This window comes from Diadema setosum, chromosome 20 (genome assembly GCF_964275005.1).
Source record: "Diadema setosum chromosome 20, eeDiaSeto1, whole genome shotgun sequence".
Classification (NCBI taxonomy): Eukaryota; Metazoa; Echinodermata; class Echinoidea; order Diadematoida; family Diadematidae; genus Diadema; species Diadema setosum.
Window position 1 is genome coordinate 9,666,121 of NC_092704.1, and position 27,590 is coordinate 9,693,710.

At 40.8% G+C, this 27,590-nt stretch overlaps 1 protein-coding gene across 1 annotated transcript in view; it reads left to right on the plus strand.

Annotated features, from left to right (window-relative positions):
- Positions 1-27,590, plus strand: part of LOC140243787 (transformation/transcription domain-associated protein-like) — a 107,280-nt gene that overhangs the window by 15,365 nt on the left and 64,325 nt on the right. Inside the window, exons 13-43 of the mRNA XM_072323456.1 lie at positions 598-1,007; positions 1,062-1,073; positions 1,569-1,631; positions 2,165-2,292; positions 3,142-3,331; positions 3,846-3,940; positions 4,682-4,847; positions 5,671-5,837; positions 6,438-6,638; positions 7,082-7,171; positions 7,579-7,730; positions 9,217-9,317; positions 9,785-9,880; positions 11,225-11,406; positions 12,021-12,218; positions 12,900-13,088; positions 13,775-14,011; positions 14,640-14,736; positions 15,497-15,618; positions 16,469-16,639; positions 17,078-17,263; positions 18,553-18,672; positions 19,358-19,450; positions 20,363-20,485; positions 21,174-21,298; positions 22,565-22,676; positions 23,051-23,203; positions 24,209-24,393; positions 25,638-25,791; positions 26,176-26,357; positions 27,179-27,374. Coding sequence (XP_072179557.1) covers positions 598-1,007; positions 1,062-1,073; positions 1,569-1,631; positions 2,165-2,292; positions 3,142-3,331; positions 3,846-3,940; positions 4,682-4,847; positions 5,671-5,837; positions 6,438-6,638; positions 7,082-7,171; positions 7,579-7,730; positions 9,217-9,317; positions 9,785-9,880; positions 11,225-11,406; positions 12,021-12,218; positions 12,900-13,088; positions 13,775-14,011; positions 14,640-14,736; positions 15,497-15,618; positions 16,469-16,639; positions 17,078-17,263; positions 18,553-18,672; positions 19,358-19,450; positions 20,363-20,485; positions 21,174-21,298; positions 22,565-22,676; positions 23,051-23,203; positions 24,209-24,393; positions 25,638-25,791; positions 26,176-26,357; positions 27,179-27,374 — 4,696 coding nt within the window. The remainder of the gene's footprint in view (positions 1-597; positions 1,008-1,061; positions 1,074-1,568; positions 1,632-2,164; positions 2,293-3,141; positions 3,332-3,845; positions 3,941-4,681; positions 4,848-5,670; positions 5,838-6,437; positions 6,639-7,081; positions 7,172-7,578; positions 7,731-9,216; positions 9,318-9,784; positions 9,881-11,224; positions 11,407-12,020; positions 12,219-12,899; positions 13,089-13,774; positions 14,012-14,639; positions 14,737-15,496; positions 15,619-16,468; positions 16,640-17,077; positions 17,264-18,552; positions 18,673-19,357; positions 19,451-20,362; positions 20,486-21,173; positions 21,299-22,564; positions 22,677-23,050; positions 23,204-24,208; positions 24,394-25,637; positions 25,792-26,175; positions 26,358-27,178; positions 27,375-27,590) is intronic.

Here is a 27,590-nt window from a genome sequence, read left to right on the forward strand (position 1 = left end):
CCACTGCACTTTACATTTTGTTGTAATAATCTAACAATTCTAGTAATAATAATAATCTTGGTTTTACACAGGTAATTGGGGCTTGGAATTTCATAGAGTATAACAAGAAGAATACACTTCTTTGTGTATATTTTTGTTTGCGTGTACGTAGAAGAATAGTGCTGATGCATACTGTATGCGATTTTTCAGTCATTGAATGAATGAAGGCGTGGAATTTGTTTGGAATTTAATATGATGACCATTTTTGCTGCGGATTGACCTTGTACAGTGGCATGAATTGCTTTTTCTTTTTTTAAGCAATTAGCATAATGAAGTGTTAATTCACTCCCCTAAGGCAATACCCTCACAAAAATGAAGAAGAAGAAGAAAAGGTAGGTTGAGGTGATGATAGTATGAGATTACAGGTTGTGAGTCAATTTTGATATTGTTTTCAAGAAAGTGGAATGGTGATCAATATTACATCAGCTATGTACTATCCTCATGACAGAAATTGTACCACCTCATTGAAGTGTCACCACTATGCTGTCTTGAAATGGAAGATGTTAATCTTGTGAGATCAGCTATCTTGATCCTCTCTCTGTTTTAACCCTTTGACAGCCGACAGCAACAGGAGGCAGCCCAGGAGAAGATGCTCCCACCTGCCCAACGCTCCTCATCCACCGTCTCCAGTGCGGCAACCACTGCCGCCGCGTCGCAGCCCCCGCCCACCCCGACCACGCCCCAGACACCGGTGTTTCCATCTACCCCCAGCACGACCGTCCCACCCTCCACCCCTACTACCACTGTGCCTCCCCCGACACCGGGTGTGTCCTCCATCACCACCGCGCCCCTCTCCTCCCTGTTCCCCACGCGGGAGAAGGACGAGTCAAAACCCAAGCGGTACCTCCCGACCGGCCTCACCCACTTCAACAACTACTCGGTGGTGGACTGCCGCAGCCTGGTCAAGACGGTGGTCTGCGGTGTGAAGACCATCACCTGGGGAGTGAGTGCCTGCAAGGTGGTGGCAGGTGAGTCCATCCTCCAGTCCCTAGTGGGATGCCATCTTCTGGAACCGGATCCAGATGTTCAATCAAGTGTGGTGTTTTTACCCCAGTGTTTTAAGATGGAGATGAGGTCAAGATAGCAATGGTTGAGAGATAGTGGGACAATCTACTTGTGATATGGTATTAACTTAGTTTCAGTGTTTGGGACCGTATTGGTTAATGAAGGCACCACTGTGGCTACAGAACTTCACATAAGTGCCACGATTACACCAGCTATTGTGCTGACGTCTGTCAAGTTATTTGCGTAAAGCAAATCTAAGACATTTCAGTGTTCCAATGTATTTGTTGTCTTTCTAAAACATGTAAATATCCACAGAGTCTTTCACAGTGAATGATAGTAGATCACTGTATGTTGTGATGGCTGAGTGAATTTTTTTTTCCACACATGAAGATATGAGGAGCATATAGGGGCACATGCTCGTATGTACTTTAATGCTGAACTCAACATGAATATGATTCCATCATGGATTTACTCCAATTAAAAGTTGCCTTGTATTTCTTGTATACCATGATTTTTTTTTGCAGATCCCCAAAGCAAACAATTTCATCCCAAAGAGACTGCTGTATTCATCAAACTCGTCAAACATGGTAAGTTTATAGTACTCGCAGTATTGTTTATTGTAATGCTGATGTGTTGTATTTGTGATATGATCTTGTTTACTGCTCTCGTCCTCTCTGATGCTCATAATCTCATTTCTGTCACACAACTACAAACAGATTGCTTTCCCATAGTTTTCATGTAGTGAATTCTACTCAAATTACTCTTTCTTAAAGAAACTTTTATTTTTGCTCACACATACACTGTACCACCCAAAGTTTTGATAGCCATTGCCATAACATAAAATCAGAAAAAATAGCTTTGCAATGTTTTTTAGTGAAAACGCAATGAGGAATATTATATGGAATATCCAGATATTCCTATCTTTTCTTTTGCTGATCTATTAGGGACATATGATCAATCTCACCAGCATATTTTTTGTTTCCTGTAAAAACACAATGTTTTTCAACTCATTTTGCAACTCATTTTGCCCAATATGCTCCTAAAAGTATCTTTGTTAGAGCTCGTGATGTGATTGAAACCTCATCCTCCTCCTCTCTTCCTCTTCTTCCTTGCCCACCAGCCCTGAAGGCGCTGGACATCTACCAGATCCAGATCTCCCCATCAGGCCAGACCAGCATTAGACCAGCAAACACCCAGAGCGTCCGGTTAAAGGAGGAGAAGGAAGTTCTGGAACACTTTGCTGGAGTGGTGAGAGAATGAGACTACCTCCCTTCATTTCATTTCACTATTTCATGTATCCTAATGTACATCTTATTTATATGTACATGTATTGATGCATTGTCTATATGACTATGTATGTAGCAGTTTTTATGGCCAAATGAATAAACAGATAAATAATGATGATGATGGTTATGATGATGATGATGATGATGATTGTGGTGATCATGATGATCATGATCATGATCATTATCAGGATGATGATGATCATGATGATGATGATGATAATATAATCATACAAACAGTATAATCAAATACCAGCAGGATAGCCTTTAATGCCCTCTGATGCCCTGGTAATACTGGTTAACTTTCATTACTAATTTTCGAGGGAGTAAAAAATTGGTTGAAGACTGCCACAACAGACTGTCTGTTCTTATGACGTACTGAGTTAGTGTGTGTCTTGTGTTCTCAATGTGCTTGTGTGTTCCTGCAGAAGGGCAGAACTCTAATTTCATTGTTTGTCAGGCATACTGTATACGCCATATATTTCGCAAGTCTAAATTTTTGCAAATCGGGACTTCCCGACAATTTCGCGAGTGGTTAAATTCACGATGGTGGAGTCCTGTACTGAACTGTCACATGTATACGTATACATCACAATCATATCAGCATTAGAGTCAATATTTTTGCGTGTTTTTAATTTTGCGAATAGCAGCTGACTCGCGAAATTCACGAAAATAAAAACCTCGCGAAATATTTGGCATATACAGTAATCTGACTTCTCCACTAAGTTCTTCTAGAAGTATTACAAATCACTGCATCACATGTCCTCCAGACTAAGGCATATCTGCCGATAACTTCGCTGTTCCTTTTTCCTAGTTCAACATGATGCACCCGCTGGCGTTCCGCGAGATTTTCCAGACAACCATCGAGTACATGGTGGAGCGCATCTACAAGAACTACGCCCTGCAGCTCATCGCCAACTCTTTCCTGGCCAACCTCTCCACGTCGGCAACCTTTGCCACCATCCTGGTCGAGTACCTGCTGGAGCGCATGGAGGAGATGGGAAGTGAGTGTAACCTGTTTACTTGAGCACAGAGAATTTGATTATGTCATCTTCAGCCCTCCCCCACCCTCCCGACAAGTGTTGCATAATACAAATTATGGGAAAGATTTTTGAATTGTATTTGTCAACTCACTGATCAGAATGCCAGTAAAGGTGTTTTTTTCAATTTTCTTTTTAATTTCCTATCACTTACCAGTCCTGAAAAGAGATCTAAGATCTGGTGGGGGATAATTTAGGTTAGCTATCTTCTCTGCTTGAAAAATCTCTTGCTAATGATTGTTCTTGCACTTCAAAATGAATATATCCTTTACAATATATATTATTTGTAAATGCAATGTAAATGTGCAGTAATTGGTTCTCTATCACATTCTCTGCCATTCCATCACTTTGGAATAGTTGCTATGTATATTTCACTTTCACAGTGTTAGGTTTCCGCTATTGTTTGGAGCTGTCTCGTGCAAACATGGCAAAAATGCACCATGCTGCATTTTGATAAAATTTCTCCTCCTCCATCCAGCAAACCAAGAGCGTTCCAACCTGTACCTCAAGCTCTTCAAGCTAGTCTTTGGCTCAGTCTCCCTCTTCGCCAACGAGAACGAGCAGATGCTGAAGGTAAGAGAGCCATGAAGCATCCTACCGGCTTGTTATCGACTTAAAAACGATGTGATTTTGTTTGACCCTTACTGTGCTTTGTGTGCTGATTGGCATGTATGCTGGAGTGCTTCCTTCACCAATTAGCACAGATGTTTGGAAACTAAAATTGCCAACGATTAGAAATAGCCTAATCCCCCTAACTCCTATTGAGTCACCATGGCCTTCTTCTTGGACCGAGGCACATTTCTTTTCATAAGTTAGCTTGCTAAATTTACAACTACGTCAAGTGTGACTGTGGGTGATAAAGCTTTGCTAGTTGAACTAAGTGCCTGGACATGTTAAGTGTTTGGTGGACATTCTCTGTCATTCTGAACCAAAGAATAGTTTTGATTACTACTGATCCCACTTATAGGTCAGTGGGGACATACCCATGTGTGACATTTTAGCATTGTAAGATAGTGTGTAGTTACTTTCTACCATGTATGTTGGGAATGTCCAATCTAATCTAATGTAGCGTGCTTTTATCATGTAAGTGCTACACATTTTTCAGATAGTTGAGATACAGTTTAAAAGAGTAGTCAAGATAAGATAACATAGAAAGAAGTTCTGTGTATATCTTTAGAATTGAATCATGTAGCATGATCTGTCTCAGTATTCTTCGGTGAGATCCACACATGTAAAAAAAAGTGATATCCTTTTCACAATTTTGGTTAGACCCACATATGTAAAAAAGTGTTATCTTTTAACTAACCGCTGTAGCCCCACCTGCACAAGATCGTGAATCGTTCCATGGAGCTGGCGACTACCGCCAAGGATCCCTACAACTACTTCCTCCTCCTAAGGGCACTGTTCAGGTCAATCGGCGGCGGGAGCCATGACCTGCTGTACCAGGAGTTTCTACCACTGCTGCCAAACTTGCTCCAAGGTAATGGTCTCATCTAATCTTGTAGATGATGTGCTGTTTGATGATCATGTTCCTGCGTAAGAATCGAAACCTCACAAATGCACATTAGATAATTTATGTGTGGGGTATACGGAGTCATTTTTCATAAAACTAGAATGAATTTCAAGGAAGTTTGGGGAGACCACAGACCTTGAGATTCTGAACTGAATGCGATAAATTGTAGCGACAGCAAGAGTTGCCATCTTGTATCCATTGTGTGGCATTATTTGTGAATCAAGGAGAGGGTTTGTACTTTCAAATTTAATTCTTTAAAAGAAAAAGAAAGAAATAAGGGTTGGGATTACATTGATACTTCTGCTAAGGTTAACGTTTTCTGGCATTTGTTTGTTTGCCTGTCTGCAGTATTACTTGAGAAGTTATGAACTAAATTTAATGAAATTGTCAGGATACATCTGTTGTGTTAAAAAGAACAGGTGATTACCTTAGGTGGTGATCAAAATCCAGATCCAGGCTATGAGATGGATCATGATCTTCATCCAGGCTTTATTTTCTGAAGGATGCATGCACAGTTTTGAGGTGTTAGTGACCCTATTGCCTACATAGTAAGTGGAAGTCTGTGTTAGTTTTCATTTTCCATCTGACAAGAAGGCCGGATAGCCTAAATTCAGTGGCATGAATTGGTCTTCTATGGGGACCAGTCTGTCCTCTCTGAGTGCTTTCAGTTTGTGGGATACTTTTGTTGCATTTTTAAAAAATTTATACAATATTTCCAACAAGAGAGATGTAGCCCCAGCCAGCAGGATTAATGATGTGGTTTCCTCACTCCCTTCCCCTTGTCTGCCAGGGTTGAACCAACTCCAGAGCGGTCTCCACAAGCAGCACATGAAGGACCTGTTTGTGGAGCTGTGCCTCACCGTGCCCGTCCGTCTCAGCTCCCTACTACCCTACCTGCCCATGCTGATGGATCCCCTGGTCTCAGCTCTCAATGGCTCCCAGACCTTAGTCAGTCAGGTGAGGCTAGCGGGAAATCTGACCCCAACTTCCTGAGAGATGATCAAAGCCTGTACTTCCACTGCATTTTTTTTTATTCAAATGTTGGAGTTCTTTCTCTCTCACTCTCATTAATTCTCTCCAAGTTTTATTGTGATGATCTTCCCTTGTTCACTTTTCAGCCTCTCTTACTTTGCTTTCCTTGGATATGACTAGCCTTTCAATTTTTACCAATTTACATTTGCATTTCTTTGTTCTTTAAAGCTCTGCTGTATATTGTTACCATTGTTTGTTTGTTTGTTTTTTTTACATTTATGTCCTTGTATAGAGAATGATGATCATTGTCATCTAGTTATGGGATGCCATATTCCAGCTGTGTGTTTCATAATTTTAATTTCAATCTCATAAAGTTACATAGAAATCTCTCCCCGCCCCCAGAAAAAAAAGATAAGTCAAGATCCTAGCTTTAAAATTCATGTACGGTACATGAAAGTACAGTATGTCTCTTAATGTTCTTGTTACTAGTAATCTATTGCCTAATGATGTCATTATTGTTTCCTCTTTGTGTGTTACAAAGAATCTTAAACTATTCATTAACTATTCTCATTGCTCCCTCTTCAGGGTCTGAGGACATTGGAGCTCTGTGTGGACAACCTGCAGCCAGACTTCCTCTACGAGCACATCCAGCCGGTCAGGGCGGAGCTCATGCAGGCCCTGTGGCGCACGCTGCGTAACCGTAGCGACCAGATCGCCCGAGTGGCGTTCCGAGTCTTGGGCAAACTCGGGGGAGGCAATCGCAAGATGCTGAAAGAACCGCAAAGGGTAGGTTTGATGTACATGGTTTTAAATGTCGCTTCTATTTTGTTTCAACACTTTATTTGATAAAACTCGAGCATTGTTATTTTAGCAGTGATACTGATTGAATCTCTTTCAAAGTATAAGCATGCAAGAAACTGTGTCAATTTCAAGCAGTGTTTTTTTTTTTTGTATTTACATATTTTTTTTTTCTTGCCTAAAAATTAGGATAAATGAAATCAAATCACCTGTACTTTGAAACAACATCAAATCTGTTCACATTCAGCTTCTGTTCACTTTTTGTCCAAAATTTTATTTTGCAAAGTTTCTATACAGTTAATTTTGGAAGGTTATGAAAGCTTTATAATTCCACTTTGATTTGTAAGTCGCTCATTTCTACTTCCCTCTATGATCTATGATAAACCATCATACATTTGTACATTCATAGTCTCTCTAACGATATCTTGCAGCTTTCCTACCAGGAGGATGAGAATGATGGGCCGTGCATCACCATCCTTTTTACTGACCACAAGATGCCTGTCCATCTTCCCGTATCCAAGGTAACAAGTCTGTCTTCACATCCAGCTGCTGTTTCATTATCTCTGTATCCCAAGAAGTTTTCTTGTCCTGAGCTTGATGGACTTTTTGTGCATCTATTCTTTATATGTTTTCAACTGTGTTTTTGCACACTTTTCCTCACATAGTTTTGTTGTAAATGTGAAAATATAAATATGTTTACTCATTTTGCATGGCTTTAGTGAGAGAATTCTGAGGATTACTGAAAAGATTATTTGCCTCACAAGTGAAATAGCCAATGAAAATGATGCTAGAACACTGGTGAAGTATGGAATCTCTGCACTGTCTCAACTTTTCCAAAGTCGTATTTTCAGATGGAAGTCATCTTGAGAAGGAAAGAAAAACAAGTGGAAATTAATTCCAGATATAATGATATTTGTGTTCATCTCAGGTGATCGAGACCGCTCTCACCAAGCTGACGTCTCCGACGACGGATGTCTTCTACCGGCGTCAGGCGTGGGAGGTCATCCGCCATTTCATCGTCAGCATGCTGAGCCTCGGTGATGATCAACGCACCATTCAGCAACTTCTCTTCCACACGAGGTAAGTGGCATACTTTTTAAGCGCTCAGCAGAGAATTTGAAAATGTTTATGTGATTCGTATAGGTCACTTACAGAGTGTCATTGCATTTTACACAAATCTGGCAACTATTCCCTTGTAATATTTCATCACCTTTATGATAATTCTGGTTATTTATATCGTGCTATATCCACAGAAGTGCTCAAAGAGCTTCATTTCAACCTTCTTTAAGATATAGTAGACACAATTTTGTCATTCATAGTCTTTCCGTGGAGCTTACAGCCACAGCAAGGTACCCCTGTAAGTTTTTATGCCTCCGCCAACGAAGTGGCCGGAGGCATTATGTTTTCGGGTCGTCCGTCCGTCCGTACGTCCGTACTTCCGTACGTCCGTACTTCCGTACGTCCGTCCGTCCCGTTTTGTTTTTGTCGATATCTCAAGAACCGTGTGGTGGTTTTGCATCAAACTTGGTATGAGGGTATATCCTTGGGGGATGATACTTTGTGTGGATTTTAGGGTCACAGGGTCAAAGGTCAAAGGTCACAGGTTATTTTGTGAAAAAAAAAAATTGAAATTTCATGTTTTTCTCCATATCTCGCAAATGGTTCAAGGTATCTTCATGGAACTTAGTATATATGCTTGTACCGATGGGCAGTGATTATCTAGGGAAGTTGGGGGTCATGGGTCAAAGGTCAGGGGTCAAAGGTCAAGGTCAACTCCTCAAAATATAACTACTTTCCTTAAATTTATGCAGTGCCTGAAGGATTTTTTTAAAACTTGATGTATGCATGTATAACCCAATATATATTCTGTGGGAAGTTTCTTGCCAAAAGGTCAAAGGTCAAAAGGTCAAAGGTCAAGTGAAAGTGCTAAATTGCACTTTTTCCTCCATATCTCAAAAATAACTCAAGGTATTGTCATGAAACTTACATATTTATGCATGTTCTACCTAACAGTGATTCTCTTTGGAACTGTGGGGTCAAAGGTCAAAGGCCAGGTTTCGATAATACTATTTTACCATTTGATACTGAAATTATACTTTTTCTCAATACCTTGAAAATTACTCAATGCATAAACTTGTAAAAGGGTCAAAAGTCAAGTGAAAATCATCAGTTCCCCCAAATACCTGCACTCTTGATGTTTTAATCATTCATCCAATTGAACCTAGTTCTAGGAAAGTGAACATTCAGCACATTTGTGGCAAACCTGTCATTTTAATATTTTGCCAATTGTGTGAAACTGTCATCACACATTGTCAAGACATTGTACTATAGACCTATTTGGAGAACCATGTATTATGGCGGAGGCATACACCAGTCGCCGTAGCGACATTTCTAGTTTTACTTCAGCATGCTTTCATCAGATGCAATTGGCAAAAATTATCTTGATTACTACAAATGTCGGCACAACCCCCCCCCTCCACAAAAACATAAAAAAAAATAAAGAGACAATAGAAGCAAGCCATTCAATTTCATATTTGTATCTCCATATCATCAATCCCATTCACAGTTTCCATGATGGCGAGATTCCGAAGACGACAAGCCACGCCTACAAGTGCCACGACCTCCTGTCCAGGACGTGTTTCCAGAATGCCCTGACCTCCATGATCGGTGAGGATGCCTCCGGCAATGTGTAGACCTAATGCGGTCATAAAAAGTGAAGCGTATCTGTTTGTGCCATTTTTATTCCAGTGGCCAGAGTAGTGATTACTGTGATTAGGCAAATCTGAGTGCCATTATGTGGTGGAAAGGTACAACATAGAATATAAGTATTCTTCTGATTGATGCTCTTTGGTGTTGTTTTTGATAATGATAATGTTAATGATGAATGTTATTGTTGGATTATCATCAATTTTATTGATGTAATTAGTGCTTTTTTTTTATATCCTCACTACTACCGTTATAATAATGTTGATGATGGTGATGATTTCTATTATTATTATTATTGTTATTATTACATGTATTATTATTATTATCATCATCATCATTATTGTTATTGTTATTATTATTGTGACTTTAGATTATGACGATGATTGTTATTCCTATTGTTATGATTATTATCTTTTTGTTGTTGCCAGTGTCTGCCACCATCAAGGATCTTCGTCCCAGCTCATTGCCCTTCATGATGAATGTTGTGAGACACATCACCCTAGTGGCCGTGGCACAGCAAGCAGGTACATGATCATAGGGAACCAATTGGTGAATATTTTGGTTCTTCGATTAAATCAAACTTAATTTGATGCCTACCACGGTACATTCGAAAAATACAACTAGCATGGACCTATTAGAATAGAAATGCCCATCTGCAAATATATGCATTGCAGCATATTCTAGATTTTGGTACGAAGATTAAGGGGATATCCAAAAGAGATTTTAAAAGCTTGATACTCTTGGCCACTTGCAGGAGCCTGTCGTGTGAACATTTTCCAAAGCGTTTTGAGGATTCCTAAATAAATTTCAAGTGCCAACCTATGCAATGCATAGTCTATGTTACAGTTCCTTTTAAAGAATCTTAAAGGGGAAGGCTAGTAACTGATCAGTGGGAATCAGTGGAAATGCTGGGATATGATTGTTCCAAGCCTTATGGGATTCAGTCAAGAGTTCATTGTATATCTATTGTTGTGTGAAAATGAATTGCTTCAGAACGGTCACATATTCAAGTAATGTGCAGATTAATGCTCCGTCACTGACCAGGGACGCTAACCTGGAAGCATTAAACTGCACATTACTTGAATATGAGACCATTCTGAAGCAAATCATTTTCACACAACAATAGATATACAATGAACTCTTGAATGAATCCCATAAGGATTGGGACAATCATCTCCCAGCATTTCCACTGATTCCCACTGATCAGTTACTAGCCTTCCCCTTTAAAGGCATGATTTACCATTTGCAGATGAAACAAAAACCCAGCATTAGTGCTTTAAAATAGTTCTTAAATGTGAGTTAGGGATAGAAACATCCACTGTAAAAATTTGAATCCGTATAATCGATGTTAAGTACTGTTAAATACACAAAATGTGAACAATAGCTATAATAAGAATGCTTCCAGACTAAACCGTATACAGTTATGGTTTATTGAGAAAAATGCTGATATCTCCTCATATTTCAGGCTTTATTGCAAACATTTTATATGGTAGGATGTTTTGTGATACAACAGACCTACACATATGCATCAAATGTGATATCTTGAACATTTTTGAAATCACTGCTTCCAAAGGTAAACTGGACCTTTAATGCCTTTATACATGCTAACAGAAACTTCTGTGAATGAATTCTACCACCATCATATTTTTGTCCAATTGGAATAGATTGTCTGGATTCTTCTCATCGTAATTTGAATTTGAATTTATTTCTTCATATTTCACAACAAAATACAATTCATTTCACTCGTCCAAAATGAAATTATGGTTAAATTCAAAGCTGGATGTACTGTAGCTTTAATTACCATATACATGTAGTAACTTCATGATTGTTGATGTTGCTATTCTTCCATTTTCACCTTCCCCGCCAAGGCCCACTGCCGACAGCCCACAGCCGACAGAAGTCTCTCAACGACAACATGGACCCCCACGTGCTGGTGGACGCCATCTCAGCATGCATGGCCCACGAGGAGAAGGAGCTGTGTAAGACCGGTCAGCTGGCACTGACCGTCATCGTGGAGACTGCTGCCGCTGTCATGGGCAGCAAAGCCAGAGTGAGTATGAGCCAATGACGGAGATTAGTCCCAATTGCGTCACCTCTCGGCTTCTAAATAGGTCATGGCTTTGTCAGCTAGTGTGCATTCAAATTTAGTTGCCTATTCTCTTGCCACCTGACCCGAGAAATTTATCCAAAGATTGAATGGGCTCTCCAGTCATAGGAAAAAAGAAAGTTGACTCACTTTGCTGCCATATCTGTAATCAAATGCATGTCAGTTTATTGTCCACCGTGCCTGGTTCATTCATGTTGTGTCCTGAAGACATTTGCTGCATGCGTCCAGTACTAGTGGAGCCCATTTCAGCCCCTTGTGTAGAACGCACAGTCTCATGAAGCATTCAGGTCAAGTTTAAAGACAGTTTTGTCCAAAAGTTGCCTGTCTGAATAATCCCCATCGCTCCTTTTAAATTTTTGTGCCTTGTGACAGTTTGCTCATGAGCCGATACATGTGAGTGTTGTAGATTATGATAATGAAGGCAATGATAATGATATCAGGATTATCAGAATTGCGTATACACTTTCTTTAGTGTTCTGCAAGCCGTGGTTAGATTTCTTTCAGTATGATTAATGTTACACTTCACTCGTCTTCTTTCGTTTGTTCGTTCGTTCCAGGCCTGTCAGCTGTCCATCTTTGAGTACGTGGCTGACCGAATGTGCAACTGCTGCTACGAGAGGGCGTGGTACGCCAAGCTGGGCGGCTGCATCGCCATCAAGTTCATGATGGAGAACATGGATATCTGCTGGGTGCAGAGCCACCTCTACATCTTCCTCAAAGCCCTCCTCTTTGTCATGATGGACTTGACTGGAGAGGTACGTGGGTCAAAGGTCATTTTTAAGTACTGTACAAACTGGGGTTTTTTTTTGCATACAGAGATATTTTCGTGAATGGGGAGGTCATGGACATTTTCATGAGATGTTGTTTTCGCAACTTGACACAGAGGCTATTCTAAATGCGCTATTACCCTAGCGCATAGCGATGTTTTCGCGTGTTGTTAAATTCGCGGTCCTACTGCGATTCGCGAAATTCGCAAAAATTAAACCCTCACACACACAAAAAAACAGCTTATACAGTAATTCCTTTGTTAGTTTTTTAGTTAGATAGTCGTGTTAAGGATGGTTGGTTAAGAAGGAGACTTTCTACAATGATGTGCCCTTCTTGATATCAATAGAAGTTAGGCCCTTTCTGACATTTGGGTTTTAACATCGCTGAATTGTCAACACTAACATAATTGTAAGATGGTTCTCATTAATAAAGGGGTGGGGGATGAGGGATTGGAGTGACATACCTTTGATCAGGGGAAATATCTTAGGGCAATTACATAGATTTGACAACTGCTATTGAACATAATTTGTCTGGTTGTTCACATGTTTTCACACTGTTTCAGTTGACTCTTTCATGGCACACATCAGTTGTTCTGAAGACATGTTGCATCACGATTCAAAGTCACTGAATTACTGCTTTTCTTCTCGTTTCCCCATCCATCGGTCCAGGTATCAAGTGGAGCCCTGAGCATGGCCAAGAGCAACGTGGACCTGGTCCTGAAGCTCTGCGCCACCCCGGCCACGGGAGCCGACGCCGAGAACCCCAAGCTGGCCGCCGCCCAGCAGAAGGCCTTCCACGACGTCACGAGAGAACTGGTCAGGGAAGTGACCTCACCGAACCAGACGGTCAGGGAACAGGTCAGTGTAAATGAAGGATGCCATTGATTGACATTGATTCAAGGACTTATTTGTCAACTTCAATGCTTTCCATGGTGAAGGCCAAGAGAGGAAGTTTTAGGTGTCATTTAGTCTTAGATAAACATTTTCTCAGTCGATAAAGTTGGTTTCTCTTTTTGAATCTAAAGCTATTGCATTGACTCAGAAAGTTGAAATGATGATAATTTTATAACCAGTAGCAATGAGGTGGGTAATCTTCTAGACAGAGATATGATTTATGGTAGATTATGTCAGTGCTGGTTGGAAATAAGTGTACAATATAGGCCTATCCAGCGACCAGGGTAATGATAGTATTTCTGTGCCTTGAGCACTCTTCAGAGTGGATTTGGCACAATATAAGCCATATGTTATCATTATCATTATTCATAAATGTATGTTAACCAATTGAGGAGCTGGTGTGGCTCAGTGGAAAAGACCACTGACTATGACTCATAAGGTCCCTGCTTCAAGTATCCTGGCAGCAGTAGCTTGTGCCCCTGGGTAAGGCACTGTATCCCCATTGCCTTATCCATTTGAGGGCACTCAAAGCCACTGGTCACGCCTACAAGTGTTCATCGCTTCGTGTAACTGTCACATGTAAAAGAAAATGATTGTTCTATTGAATTCAATTATCTGTTATCCCTTTCTACCCATAACAAATCCCAAAGGCCATGGAGTCGCTGCGCTGGATGGCAGATTTCACCAACAAGAAGGTGATGGAGATCATGTCGCCCCACAAGGAGGTCCTGGCCGACATGATCCCGCCCAAGAAGCACCTGCTGCGCCACCAGCCGGCCAACGCCCAGCGGGGCCTCATGGACAGCAACACCTTCTGCACCACGCTGGAGCCGCGCCTCTTCACCATGAACCCCACCATCCCCGAGCACAAGCTCTTCTTCACGGAGGTATGCCTTAGAATGGGTCATGATCTCTTTGTGTGCCACATTTGCGTGCCAGACTCGGTCAATGGTTTTTCCAACTTCACTTTTTTTACTCAAATGCACAACCGTGCACGAACCGATCGATGAAATGCAATTTGCCACAGCACACTGAAAGCCATATCTGTGTCACAAAATTCACATCATATTTGGACATGCACACAGCCACAGCCTTGCCAAACTTGAACATGAAAGTTTACATGCCAGTCAGTGAAACAAAGCATGTTGAAGAATTAGTAGTGGTACTCTAGGTTGTTCCTAAAGTTGCAATTTTAGACGCATCAGTTCTTCTTTACAAGCTTGATGTGCTTGCAAGAGAGATAAATGATAAGACCCTACACTGAACTTCATTACATTCATTTGGTGCAGCAATTTTGAATGTTGCTACTACATAACTTCTCATTCTTTCATCTTTTACATCCCTGTATTTAAATTTTCCCTCCTTCTTTTCCTAATATTTCCTCACTCTCTGTGTAAGTTTATTTTGCCTCTAATTTTCTCTGTGAGGCTTCAATCATTGAAATAATTTCCTAGCACATAGATAGGTGCAAAGTCGACTGATAAATGTTTTCTTTTTTCCCCTTTTTCTCTGCAGCTGATGAATCTCTGTGAGACGGAGGACTCGGGGTTGGTGAAGCTCCCCTGCTACAAGTCTGTCCCTTCGTTGGTTCCTCTCCGGATAAGTGCCCTCAGTGAGTTACCGGCCATGCTCCCATATTTCTCATGACAATAGTATGATAATGTAATGAATCATTTGTTGATTGCAAGAATTATGTCTGTGTATTGCACTGCACTGCAAGAGCTCCTAATGCTATTTTGCTGCACTGTACTAAATAATTTGAACGTCAAGAAGATATTAGATGAATATTGAATCAAAAGAACTTAGCGATCTAATTTATCAATTTGCTTAACAAACAGAATGAATTAAATGCTAGATAAACAAATTAATCTCATTGTGGTAAAGTAATCCTGGAATGTGTGCATGTTTTGGAAACAGATTCAACATAAAGACCTTTTGCAGCAGCGAGAGGTTTTGATTGGGTGAGGAGTTTAAAGTCAAAGCTACTTTCACTGCACACTTCCCAGAATCAAAGAGATTGTTCACAAACTTGGTCATGATCCTTGATCAGTGCTCACTTTTGCTGTGAGTTTGCTCAATAGCTTGCATTTCATTGCTCTTTTTCATCATAGCAACAGCAATAGCTTCCATTGATTGCAGACAGAGGTTTTCTTGAATGCTGCTGTACATTTCCTTTGCTGCAACCACTCCAATTTATGTCATCTAATCAAAATCTTCAATCACATATTTCTGAGTTCTGCATTAAGATTTCATGTATACAGTGTATGCCCTATGGGGTGCATTTGATAAAATTGATATCTGGAAGCCTTGTGCTAATTCAGTTCTTGATTTTGTTTCTGTTTTTGCCTTCTTTTTTTTTTTGTCTTATGCAGATGCACTGGCAGCATGTCGATACATTCCGCAAGCCCGGGAGAGGATCTTTAAGATCCTCTACAACGCCCTGAACTCCAGCATCAATGAGCTCCAGGAGGCAGGGGCAGAGTGCATGAAAAAGGTAAGAGGGGTGTGGTGGGGTCAGTATAGTGACTTTTTCAGAGACCCCCTTCCTCTGCAGTGATTGTAAGAGGAGCTAGCGTAGGGTTGTCTTCATGCAAGACTAGTCAAGCCACTGGGGAGAAAAGAGGGCCTTTTGAGATTCGTCAGATTTTTTTTTTTTAACTCGCCCATCTGCATGACTGATCAAATTTTGCTGCCAGTGGTTAGTAGCAAAAATCACTACCAATCCTCAGAGTGTCATCCAAAGAAGATCATTGCAATTTTCCCATTGGCAGCTGATGCACGAACCAAGCAATTGCAGTGGTTGAAGTGAATACCTGAATTCATTAGTGGAAATTTTTTTCCCTAGAGCTTAAGAGACATTTCATGTGATAATGTGCTATGTAAATGTTGTGAATTATTATAATTATCCATTTATAGTTGTGATATGCAATGTTTTGGTTTTTCCCCCATGCAGAAAGTGATTTTTTTTTCCAATACTTCCACAAATATTGAATTGAGTTGTCATATACTATCTGGGATAATCATACACAATTTATCCCTTTCTGGATTTCTGCTACCACATGACAATCATTTGACAAGCCAAACAGTTGAACTTTTGGAAGGATTGTATGGAAAGACCTATCACATCCTTCTTTTCTCTCTTTTTTTTTTTTTACATTGCAGTCATTAAATTTTGAAATGTTAATGCAATATGATCGTGTCTAAAAAAAGATCCCTACAGAAAAGCAAGTGCTTGAAGTGGTTCTTTTTTTCCCAATAAAGACAGAATGATGCAGTCATTACTTTTCATCTACCAGTATTTCCCTTGTCATCTACTTGTACCACCACCTGTATCTCCTCCACAGTTCATTGCTGGCCAGCCGGTGGAGATGGAGCTGGTTCACACCAGCGTGCGGCCCCTCCTCCTCACCCTGGGGGACCACCGCAACCTCAACCTCAATGTCATCCAGCGCCTGCACAGCCTCAGCCAGCTCTTCCCCAATGCCTTCAACGAGAAACTCTGTGAGCAGATGCTGGTAAGTGACACCCCCCCCCCCCCCCTCTTCCCCCGAGTATGCGGTCTTGATGCCGAGTGCTTGAATTTAGAGTTGGGTTTCTGAAGTCTTGGTTATACTTGTCAAGAAATGATGCTGGAATCGGTTGATTGCATAGCATAATATAAATCATGTCTGTTTATTGTAAAACAGATGATATGCAGTACTTACAAGGTAGTCAGGCATTAGTAAAATCATCCACCCTCCTTAACTTTTAAACAAACCAAAACACACTTGGCTTCACCTTGAGTGTTTCCAATTATTCCAAGGTAAGTATCATACATGTGCATTATTCTTACTACTGCCCTGTGTAATATAGATTATTTCTATGATAATGTATGGGTGTTCTAAGAAGCTTCAACTTCTATGTATCGTTCTTCTGGTCTGTTTGTTGCCATGGTTACTTCTGGCACATCGCAGAGTCACCTCAAGAAGTGGCTGGAGAATGCCGTGCTCATCCAGAAGAACGGCCAGAAGTCGACCGACCACCTCAAGATCTGCACGGCCATCCTCAACCTCTTCCACGCCATCCCCGCCGCCTCGGCCAAAATCCTGGAGCACCTGCTGCTGCTCATGATCAAAGCAGAGACTGCCCTGAACATGGAGGTAAAAACAGCTTTCTCCACCCCACTCCCCCTTCTATTCCTTCCCCCCCCCCCCTCCTCCTTCATCACCTTGTTCTTGACCCGTTCGAGATGAGTTCCGAGTATACTCGGGCAGGTGTCTGTGGGGAAATGCCCGTTGTAGGAAAATCATCCTGTCCTCGATGGGTTAATCTGGTGAATATAAATTTTTCATCAGTTTGACAAAATTTGTTTCAATATAGATTTTTTCCTCATTTCACTTTGTGTTAACCCTAACTTACATGTACCTGGGGGGGGGGGGGGGGCATAATGGCCCCCCCCCCCCGTTCCCCCTCGATGAATTCCGCGACCATTCCGGCGCGCAAAATTTTTTGACCGCACCGTTCGCTGACTTTTTTATTTCAAGTCTCGGACAACTTTTGAGACCAAATTTGTCGCGCCCGGGCATACCGTTCCGAAGCCACGCCCCTTCAAAAAACTTTTGTCAACCCCAAAATTGCTCAAAAACGTGATTTTGTATACAAAGTCAATACAAATTGTGCTTTTTCAATTAATTCATATAATGATTCATATTTTTAATTTTAATGGCTGAAATCAATTTATTTTAGTATAATTATGCTTCAAAAAATGTGTGTGACAAATTCTGCTGAAAAAACAACAAAAACAAAAGTTCGAAAAAACAAAGAAATACATAAAGAATTGATAAAACACTAAAAAACATAAGAAATTAATTTTGATACTGAAATTTTTTTTTACGCACAAATGTTCTGAATGTCACTAGGAATATTTACACCAAAAATCAGCATTCCATAAGCTTTTATAAGCCAATTACAGATGAAAATGAGTTTTTTGCATATATTTGCGTAATTAATTGATTTGAAATAGAAAATGCAATCCAAGGCCTTCCTGATGGACTGAGACATATTGCTACACCTGAGTGTACTTCGTAATCCATAAACTAGGTCAAGTTTGGATGGATTACTGAATGCTGATGAAAAAGCTTGGTAGGTTAGGCTAGACACGTGTCTGGGCACATACATTGTAAAGGGTTAATTATCAGAGATACATGCTAGAAAGCAAAGTTTATTGATAGCTTGCTTTCCCTGACTGATGCACCACTCAAAGGCAGCTTGGTAATGTTTGATACCAGCAGCGCTCAGGACCACCTGCCTCGTGGAGTATCATGTCCCGAGTCCAGTGTGATGAATGTACATGTGGTGTTACATTCCATGTCACAGATATTTCATGTCTCAGAATGGGCTGTAAGAACACATCTCCAAGTGTTAAAGTGTGCGTCTGATCTCGTTGCAGGCTGGCAGTCCATTCCGTGAACCACTGCTGAAGTACCTGCTGAGCTACGCCCAGCAGACCGTCGACTTCTTTCTGCAGGAGAACAACCTCAAGAACCACCAGCTCAGCCGCATGTTCAATGTAAGACACAAATAACATTATTACATCTAGTGATGTCTGGTCTGTGTGTGCTGCTTTGAATTGGTTTGTTCTGTTTTCACACCTCAGATTGAACAAGAGTAACAGATGTCAGGTGACAGGATGGATGCAACCTTTCCACATATTACAAATATACTTGCAAAGAGAATTTGACAGACACAGAGCCTAATGACAAAACATATCTCTGTTGAAAATGAAACAGCTTTTCTCATTCTGTTCAGTGGTATGCGTTGAGTTAATTTCTCATCAAAGCCTTCAAAATGCTACAAGAGATGTAATGCAAAGTGTGACGATGGGGATAATAGGAATGTTGATTGTGATCATGGTTGTGATGCAACCAAAATGCCTTTTAAGAAATGTTTAATAGGCAAGTGAAAAGAAACTGTGTATCGACCCCAATTTAGCCAACAAAAAGCATATGAATGATTCTCCAAATTACAGAAAGGATCTTGCAGTTGAGATAGCCGTGAAAGAGAATCTGCAGAATAAAGAATGATTTCATGTGTTCTCTTTGAGAGAAACACTTTGATTCTTTACCAGTCCAACCTATTATGCATGTTGTGCTTCACCATACAAAAAAAAATTCAAACTGAAATGCAGCTGTTTCAATGGGTCTCTTGATCCAAGTATCATTGTTATTGCTTCCTCCATCCTTCTTCCATCCCAGTACCTTCTGAAGCAAGAGTCAGCCAAGCCCCTGAGGGAAGCCATCCAGAACAACCCCACAAAGCTCATCAACCTGGCCTTCAGCAAGACTCAGGTATGAAGAGACAGTGACCTTTTCTTCTCCCAGAGGTTCCACCTCCCAAGTATCTTTTTTCAACAGGAGATTCTCCTGCCCAAACCCTCCTAGCAAGATGGAGGCTGTCATCGTGCAAACATGCACACAATATTAGTATTGGCATAGAGCACATCAGGAGCGTGAAGCGCAGCATCTCTTAGGGGCCCTGGAAGCTCCAAATTTGTAGACACTCACTGGTGCTGTCTTAGCCTTTGAGTTGAACATATATGACAAAACTAAAGCTGGGTGGGAGGAAGTTTAATTTTAGGCGAGAGAAAATACATTCTTTAACCACTTAATATCTTACCTTTACACTGACTAAACAACAAACTTTAAAGTTATGTATTCAACAAGGGACCATTTCTTGTAATGAATTTCGTGAAATTCCTTTTGCTTATCAGTTTTCCGCTCTGTGTGTTTGTTGTATTGTTTTATTAGAGCATGACAATTTGTGTATGTTTGAGTCCTGAGGTTTTGCATTTGTGAGTGCATTGTACTAACATATCACTTACATATTGAGATGAAGTATGTCATGTAACTCCAGAACATTGTACTAGGTCTACACTATGTCAAATTCCAAGGCATTAATGCATGCATTTGATTTCTAACATGATTGTCTGTAGATTGTTTGTTTTTGTTTTTATCACTATTATATATTTGTGATTTCAATTATTATTCAAATCAAACAACTACTGGTGAGCTCCCTGAAGTTTGCTTGGTAGGGAAATTAAAATAGCTGATTATTCTGGCCTCTCAGCCTCTCCCAACAACTTTGGGATCACAACAGAGTAACAACATGTGTCCATAGTTGTCTGAGATTTGTCAACTTCTGATTGGCTTACCACTGTTAATGTCCCCCCCCCCCCCTCCCCACACCACACCTTCCCACAGCCCCCAGCCAGGCCGACCAATCAGGCAGAGAAGTCCCTCCTGGAGCTGCAGTATCAGTCCATCAGGATCTGCTGCACGCTGGTGAAGCACGACAAGCAGTGGCTGCCCCAGACACCGACTGTGGTGAGTGGATGGATGAGGGAAGAGAAGGGGTTGAAGGGAGGAAAGAGAAAATGGAGGGAGGGAGAGAAAAACTGAGAGAGGTGGGAGAAAGAAGGGGAGAATGACAAAGGAAGGGACAGAGAAGATGGGGCAAAAGGAAAGGAACAGAGGGAGGGATAGAAGGGCCTACATGTAGATAGTCAAGAGAGAGAAGGAGAGAAGAATGGAGGGAGGAAGAGGAGGGGGAGGAGGATGAGACATTCTTTCAATCTCCCAGGAAGACCATTAACTATTATCTTTCATCTTGTCACAAGGCTGCCTGAGTTTCGCAAATGAGGGAGACTTTGTGAATAAATCTAGGATGTATGAAGTGAAAGTCGATGTGATATTCCTGTTACATGGCTGTTAAGAAAGGAGGAACCACCCTAACACTTCCCCCCCTCCCCCCCCAAAAAAAAAAAGAGATACTAGTACAAGAAAAATTTGTCCCAATCAGAGAAGAGATGATGCACAATGATATGTCAGGTCATGAGACATGGCTAGAAGCTACATTTTAGAGGAAATCAGTACCACTACATGTACCTTCTGCTTTAGTAATTCTTCTGAAATGACCATGTTTCTTCTGTATTTCATATTCGCCAGCTTGATTTGTGTGTGACAGTTTAACATGAACTTAACACCATCGCTTCTTATTTGTGCTCGCCTGTAGTTTGTCCACCTGCGCCGGATCTGGGTGTCGGATGCCTTCCAGGAGAGACATCGCCATGACAACCAGGGGGTCCCTCACTGGGAGGAGCCCAAACTCCTGGTCAAGTGTCTGCTAAATTATGCAACGTAAGTCCGTCCCCATTGTTAACCCTTCATGCACTTTGAGTGCCCACAGCATTGTACGCACTATCCAAAGTCCATGGCACAGAAGGGGGTAAACAAGTTGTACAGTACACTGAATGTGTCCGTGAAACAACCAGTTCTGTAAATGTTGAAAATTTTTGCAGTACATTAATTTGCATGAATTTTGTGCTACTTTCGGCTAGCATGAATTCTAGAACCCACCAAAATATCTTCACAATTTATCTGCACATTTTGAACGGGTTGGCAATTGCACAGCACGAATTCAAGAACCAGTGAATATGTTTTTGAGACATGCAGTGCGAAAGATTAATCGCGCAAAAATATAACATTACAGTATGAGTATTTCTCTCTCTCTGCATAAGCTCAGTAATGTGTCAGTCACACATTGCAATTTAAAGGGTCGGAGACTAGTGTCCATTGTTATCTTTCTCCACCTTTAGCTAAGAAAAGAAATAAGCTTACTTTACATTTTAAAAAATGGAGATTTGATTTATGATATGTTTAAATGTTACTTTAAAATTGTTTCATACCCCTTGGATTAAGTTTATTTCATACTGTGTATTGGTATGCTGAATACTTGTCATTGCATTTTGCTCATTGGAATCACCATGATCTGTCGCTGATACACTGTAGTACTACATTGTAGTTAGTGAATTTGCCGGCCCTCTATCTGGCCTTTATGTTTTCTCCAGCTTTGTTGGCGCGCCTTGGATATGAATTATTTGCTCAATGGTCTTGGAATTTTTGTGACTCTAATTTTTTTTTTTTTTTTAAACAGCCTATAATGTAATCTTTTCCTGTCAGGGATCTCCAGGTCTGATTTAGGCTTTATGTAGTGGTTTGAATTACAATGCTAAAGATGTCTCGAGATGAGTTGAGAATGTGTAGTTTTGAGGGATGATTAGATGAGTAAATTTTGATTGTGTAGGATAAGGTGTGACTTTTGTCGTTGAGTAAGAGGGTATGGTCCTCTTTCAGACCTAGGGACCCCACTGGGGGAGCCACTCTCCCTGGGTGTGCTATGATACGGGGGTCTTTGAGGAAGCTTTGCCTTACTACTTATTGATGAATCATGGTGGTTCTCTTTTTATATTATCTCTGAATTGCTCTTGTCACTTTTTTTTCTTCTTTTTTTCTTTTTCTTGTTTTTGCTGATTGATGATTATTTGTAAATATTGTGATTTCATGTGATTTCGAAATAAAACATGTAAATAAAAAAAAAAAAATCTTTCTCCACCTTTTGATCAGGCATCATCCGTCCAATGTGGAGCTTCTCTTCCAGCTGCTGAGAGTCTTCAGCAACCGGTACCTGCCCAACTTCCAGTTCCTGCGAACATTCCTGGAGGAGAAAGTGGCCCAGGTCAGTCGAAGATTTGTGGAAATTTTCATCTCGATATAATTCATGGTTTGTGGAAAGGTCAATTTATCACTGTATGCTCTTTTTTTTTTTAGTACTGTATACACCGTATATTTTGTGGGCGTTTTAGTTTCATGAATGTTGCACGTTTGGTGCCATTTGCAAATTTATCAACACACAAGCTCTGATCAAGACTTGTAGATGCAATGTGCACATATACCTCTCCCCGTTCAGTACTGTACTCCGCGATGGCAAATTTGACCACTCGCATAATTTTGGGCAAGTCATGATGCACAAAAAATTAAACTCACTAAATATGTGCACAAACAGTAACATGTCATGCTGTAACACATGATTTCCTCTCTTCATGTCTGCAGGGCTACACTTTTGAGCAGAAGAGGCACATCTTCTTCAAGTTTGTGGAGCTCTTCCACGACAAGGTCTTTCCCCAAGAGCTGAAGGCCAAGGCGCTGCAGTACGTCATCAGTCCGATGTTTGCCGCCTCTTTCGACAAGGGCGAGGGTGACAGCGTGAGTACCAAACCCTGGTCTATCTTCTTTTTTTTTTTTTGCAATTGTTGTCAGCCTTGAGAATGCATTGATAGCTGTAGTGATGTGTAGGGTAAAAGATAGAGAACTACACACGTAACATGCGCAATTGTACCCATCATGTAGAAATATTGATTTTTTGAGAGGACCTAATTTTCATTGCATTTCTATTTGCTCATTATGAGTAGTACAGAGATACTTGTGATGATTTGAATTCTTTCCTTACTTTTGTAAATAAGTTCTACCATTTCATTAAAATTTTGTGTTGAAATACAGCTGGTAATTCAGTGAAATGTGAAACTAATATCTTTGTCTCTATATTTCGTCTCGGAGTGTGAGCAGTGCCAAGCATGCCTTCAAAGTGAGGAAGAATTTTAGACGTCCTTTGTAATGCTCTAGAACCCGAAAATGTGTTTGCATTGATTACAAAGAGTTGCCACTGCATCTTTAACACCTTGTACTTCATGAATATGCTACGCTTTGATAATTCCAAGATTGTGCGGGGTGAATTCTAACCGTCTACAAAGCAACTTCCATAAAGTTGACTGTGTTATCATGGTTCATTTATTTCTCTCCTTCCCCTTAAAAAGAATATTGGCTGTTTAAATCATGGATAAATGTAGGAGAAAAAACATTTTTTTTTTTTTCAGATGTGCGAGGGTATCACTCAAGTTTTGTGTGCAGTGAGTTAATAAAAGTGAATGATAAAGATAAATTTGAAGATCACTAAATCACACATTTGAAGTCATTGAGCACCAATATCAAGTGGAAATGATACAGAGGAAGAAAAGCTACCTAAATAACATAGATTTTAGGATCTGACACTGAGTTTGCATAAAGAAAAAAAAAAAATTAAAAAGCAACCAATATTTTTTGAACAGGAAGATATGCTGAACATCACTTGACATATCGTAGTTTCCAAATTCCTGCATTTCAAATTGCGAACATGCTCAACTGTATCTTTATTTGTGTTTGGGGTATTCACAGCTGATTGGGGGTCCCTCCAACCCGGGCCAGGACAGTCCCGACAATCTGGTCAGCGTCTTCATCAGCAAAGTCATTGACCCTGAGAACCCCTACGGCACCTCCGACTCGGTGCGCATCCTCCTGCTCCAGTTTGCTGCCCTCCTGGTGGAGCGGGCCGCCCCTCACATTCACGACGCAGCTGACAAGTGAGTTCGTTCATTCATACCATTCATGGTAGGTTCTCTCAAAAAATTGGTATTTCTCCATGATGCACACATTTTTGCATGTTAGTTTTCTACCTTTTCTACCTTTGTGTTCATCTGTTTCTATAACAGATGAACACAAAGTAAAGAAGAAGAAGCAATCTCTAAGAGCTTGTTCAGGTGATAGAAAAGTCTCTCGTAATCATCTTTAGGAATCTTGATTTTACAATCTTGATATAAGTTGTGAAGCATTCTGATGCTCAAATGTAATAATGACTATGAATCACGCCTGTAGTCTTGATTTGAGTTTTGGAGGTTTCCGTGTCCTGACCTGTCAATCAAAGTGGCAAAGCACACGCTAGCTAGTGCAGTGCAGGCAGATTGCATTACATTTTGCATGATCTGCAGATGAAAGTACACTGTAAGCTCTGCCCCTTCAATCATGTTATAGATTTCATGTCTTTCAGATGGGAAGTGCGCACCACGACTCAAGCAACACATGCTAACCTTGACTTGCAAATCAAAATTCTAGAATCATGATTACGATAATTTGTTTTCATGGATTACAGTCATGATTGTTCTAATTGAGATTGCAATCAATCATTTCAAGAGAGATTTTTAACCATCTGAAAGGGGGGGGGGATAAGTATCCCAATTGACTCATTGTGTGCTTTGAGTGCTGATTGGCAAAGAATCCATTGAATTGTTTTTGATGAGCTGCTCTTGGATTTAAACACAAGGGCCCGAATTCACGAAGGTGGTACAAATGAAACCATGGTTTAAACCTTGGACAAAAACCATGGAGCGCCAAGTGTCGCACGGAATATTTCATTACGAAAATGGTCATTTCATCGACAAAATGACCGTTTCGTTAACGAAATTATCATTTCTTGGACGAAATGTTCATTTAGTTACAAAATGTTGTCATTTCGTTACAAAATAATCATTTCATCGATGAAATGATCGATTTCGTAACGAAATATTCCGTGCGACACTTGGTGCTCCATGGTTTTTGTCCATGGTTTAAACCATGGTTTCATTTGTACCACCTTCGTGAATTCGGGCCAAGATGTATAGCAGTCATTCTTGACAATGAAACTACTTTATTCTATACATATTCTGAAATAGCCAAAGGCCACATTCAGTTTGATGGTCGACCACAATGTTGTTGGAAGTAACATCAAATGAAGTATTTTAGTAGCAGTGATGTTAACATCTGCTTCTGTCCTGTGGCGTCGATCAAACAGGAAGCAGGGCACGAAGCTTCGCCGCCTCATGACGTTCGCCTGGCCTTGCCTGATTCAGAAGAATTGCGTGGACCCGACCACCAAGTACCACGGCCATCTCCTGCTGGCCCACAACATTGCCAAGTTTGCCATCCACAAGAGGATTGTCCTGCAGGTGGGTGGTCCAAGCCATCATGGGAGTGGGGGGGGGGGGGCATAGGAAGGGATGAGGGGCACTTGTTTCTCCAAGTTGAGATGAACCCCTGAATTTTACTCTTTTTTTTCCCCCTGCCAAAACTGTCATGTCTCATGAGCTGCAATCACAATCTTTAAGATCTTGAAGTTTTGCGAGTGTGACTTTTTGCGGAACTTTCTGTGAAACTTCCCACTCAAACTAGGGCTATTTTCATTATAGACATATTTAGATTTTGTGTAAACAGTATTCATTTATGTTTGGCCAGATACCATTTGTGTGTCAGTCAAGTGTTAAGTGCTGTGCTATTTAATGAATGTCTACCCTGAAATCTTACACTCTGCTGACCTCTTCCCAATACGCCAGGTATTTCATAGTCTGTTGAAGGCCCACGCAGGGGAGGCCCGGTCAGTTGTCCGGCAGGCCCTTGATATCCTGACCCCAGTCTTGCCCCAGAGGATGGAGGATGGCAATGCCATGCTGACCCATTGGACCAAGAAAATCATTGTGGAAGAAGGCTACACCATTGCCCAGCTGGTCCACATGCTGTGAGTTCCTTGTTATACCAACTTCAGCTCATGTAGCTCCTCCCAATACCATTGCAACAAATATGTCGTGGGCATGGACACTGTTGGTGCAGAATAATTCTTTTTATAACGATAGTAATGTAGAATAATTCTTTTTATAATGATAGTAATGTAGAAAAAGAATGATGATTGTGTGTTACTGTGAAGGTGTTTAAGATTGTATGTGATGGTAGATGGCATTAGAGATGATGGGAATTATTATTATGACTGAAAGATGATACCGAGAGTGATGGTAATGGGTATGGTGATGAGAATGAGACAGAGGAGGTGGAGCCGTATGATGATGATAATAACTATGACGATAATGACGGTGATGGTGGTGATGCTGATGAGGAGGAGGGAGCATGATGATGTGAGGATTGTGATGATGATGTTAATGATGAAGATGATAATGATGATGATGATGAGGAGGAGGTAGTACAAGGAGGAGGAAGAGGAGGCATCATGATGAGGATTGGGATGATGATGATGATGATGATGATCAGAAAGCAAAATGTGTACAGGAAAGTTAGGTATTGCATTGAGGTGTGCCATTCCACAAGTTTGACATCTAAATGTCTTTAACATCTTTAGGTAATCAAATCATGACATTCATTTACATGGTTGTGCCCATACTGCCATTACACTCACACTTGAGAGGAGGATTGTTTTTGCTGCTGATATTTTGGAGGGCGATACGCAAGGTCTGGAGAAAGAAGATTTATTAAAGCATACCTTGGCAAGAAATACACTACTTTAAATTTGAAGTCTGTGATCTCCCTTTCTATGTGCTAAATCTACAGGCAACTCCTCGTGAGGCACTACAAGGTGTACTACCCCGTCAGGCACCACCTGATCCAAACAATGGTCTACTCCATCCAGAGACTTGGCAACACGCCAAACGCCACCCTGGAGCACAGGAAGCTGGTGGTGGAGCTGGTTGAGGTCATTATCAAGTGGGAGGTGCAGAGGATCAGGGATGATGAGGGACCAAGTGACGTAAGAAAATCAACCCATTTCATTTACCCTATATATCTGTACACAAAAAGCTGTGGCGTGTTGGTCAATTATTAAGTACCCTACCAAAAAAAAAAAAACAACAAACAAACATGTGTTTCATAAGTGTTAAATATCTGTTGGCAAGTTTTTGTGTCTTTATGATAGTGATCAGATAAACACTGACCAAAAAGTAGATGCAGGAATGGGGAAGAAGAT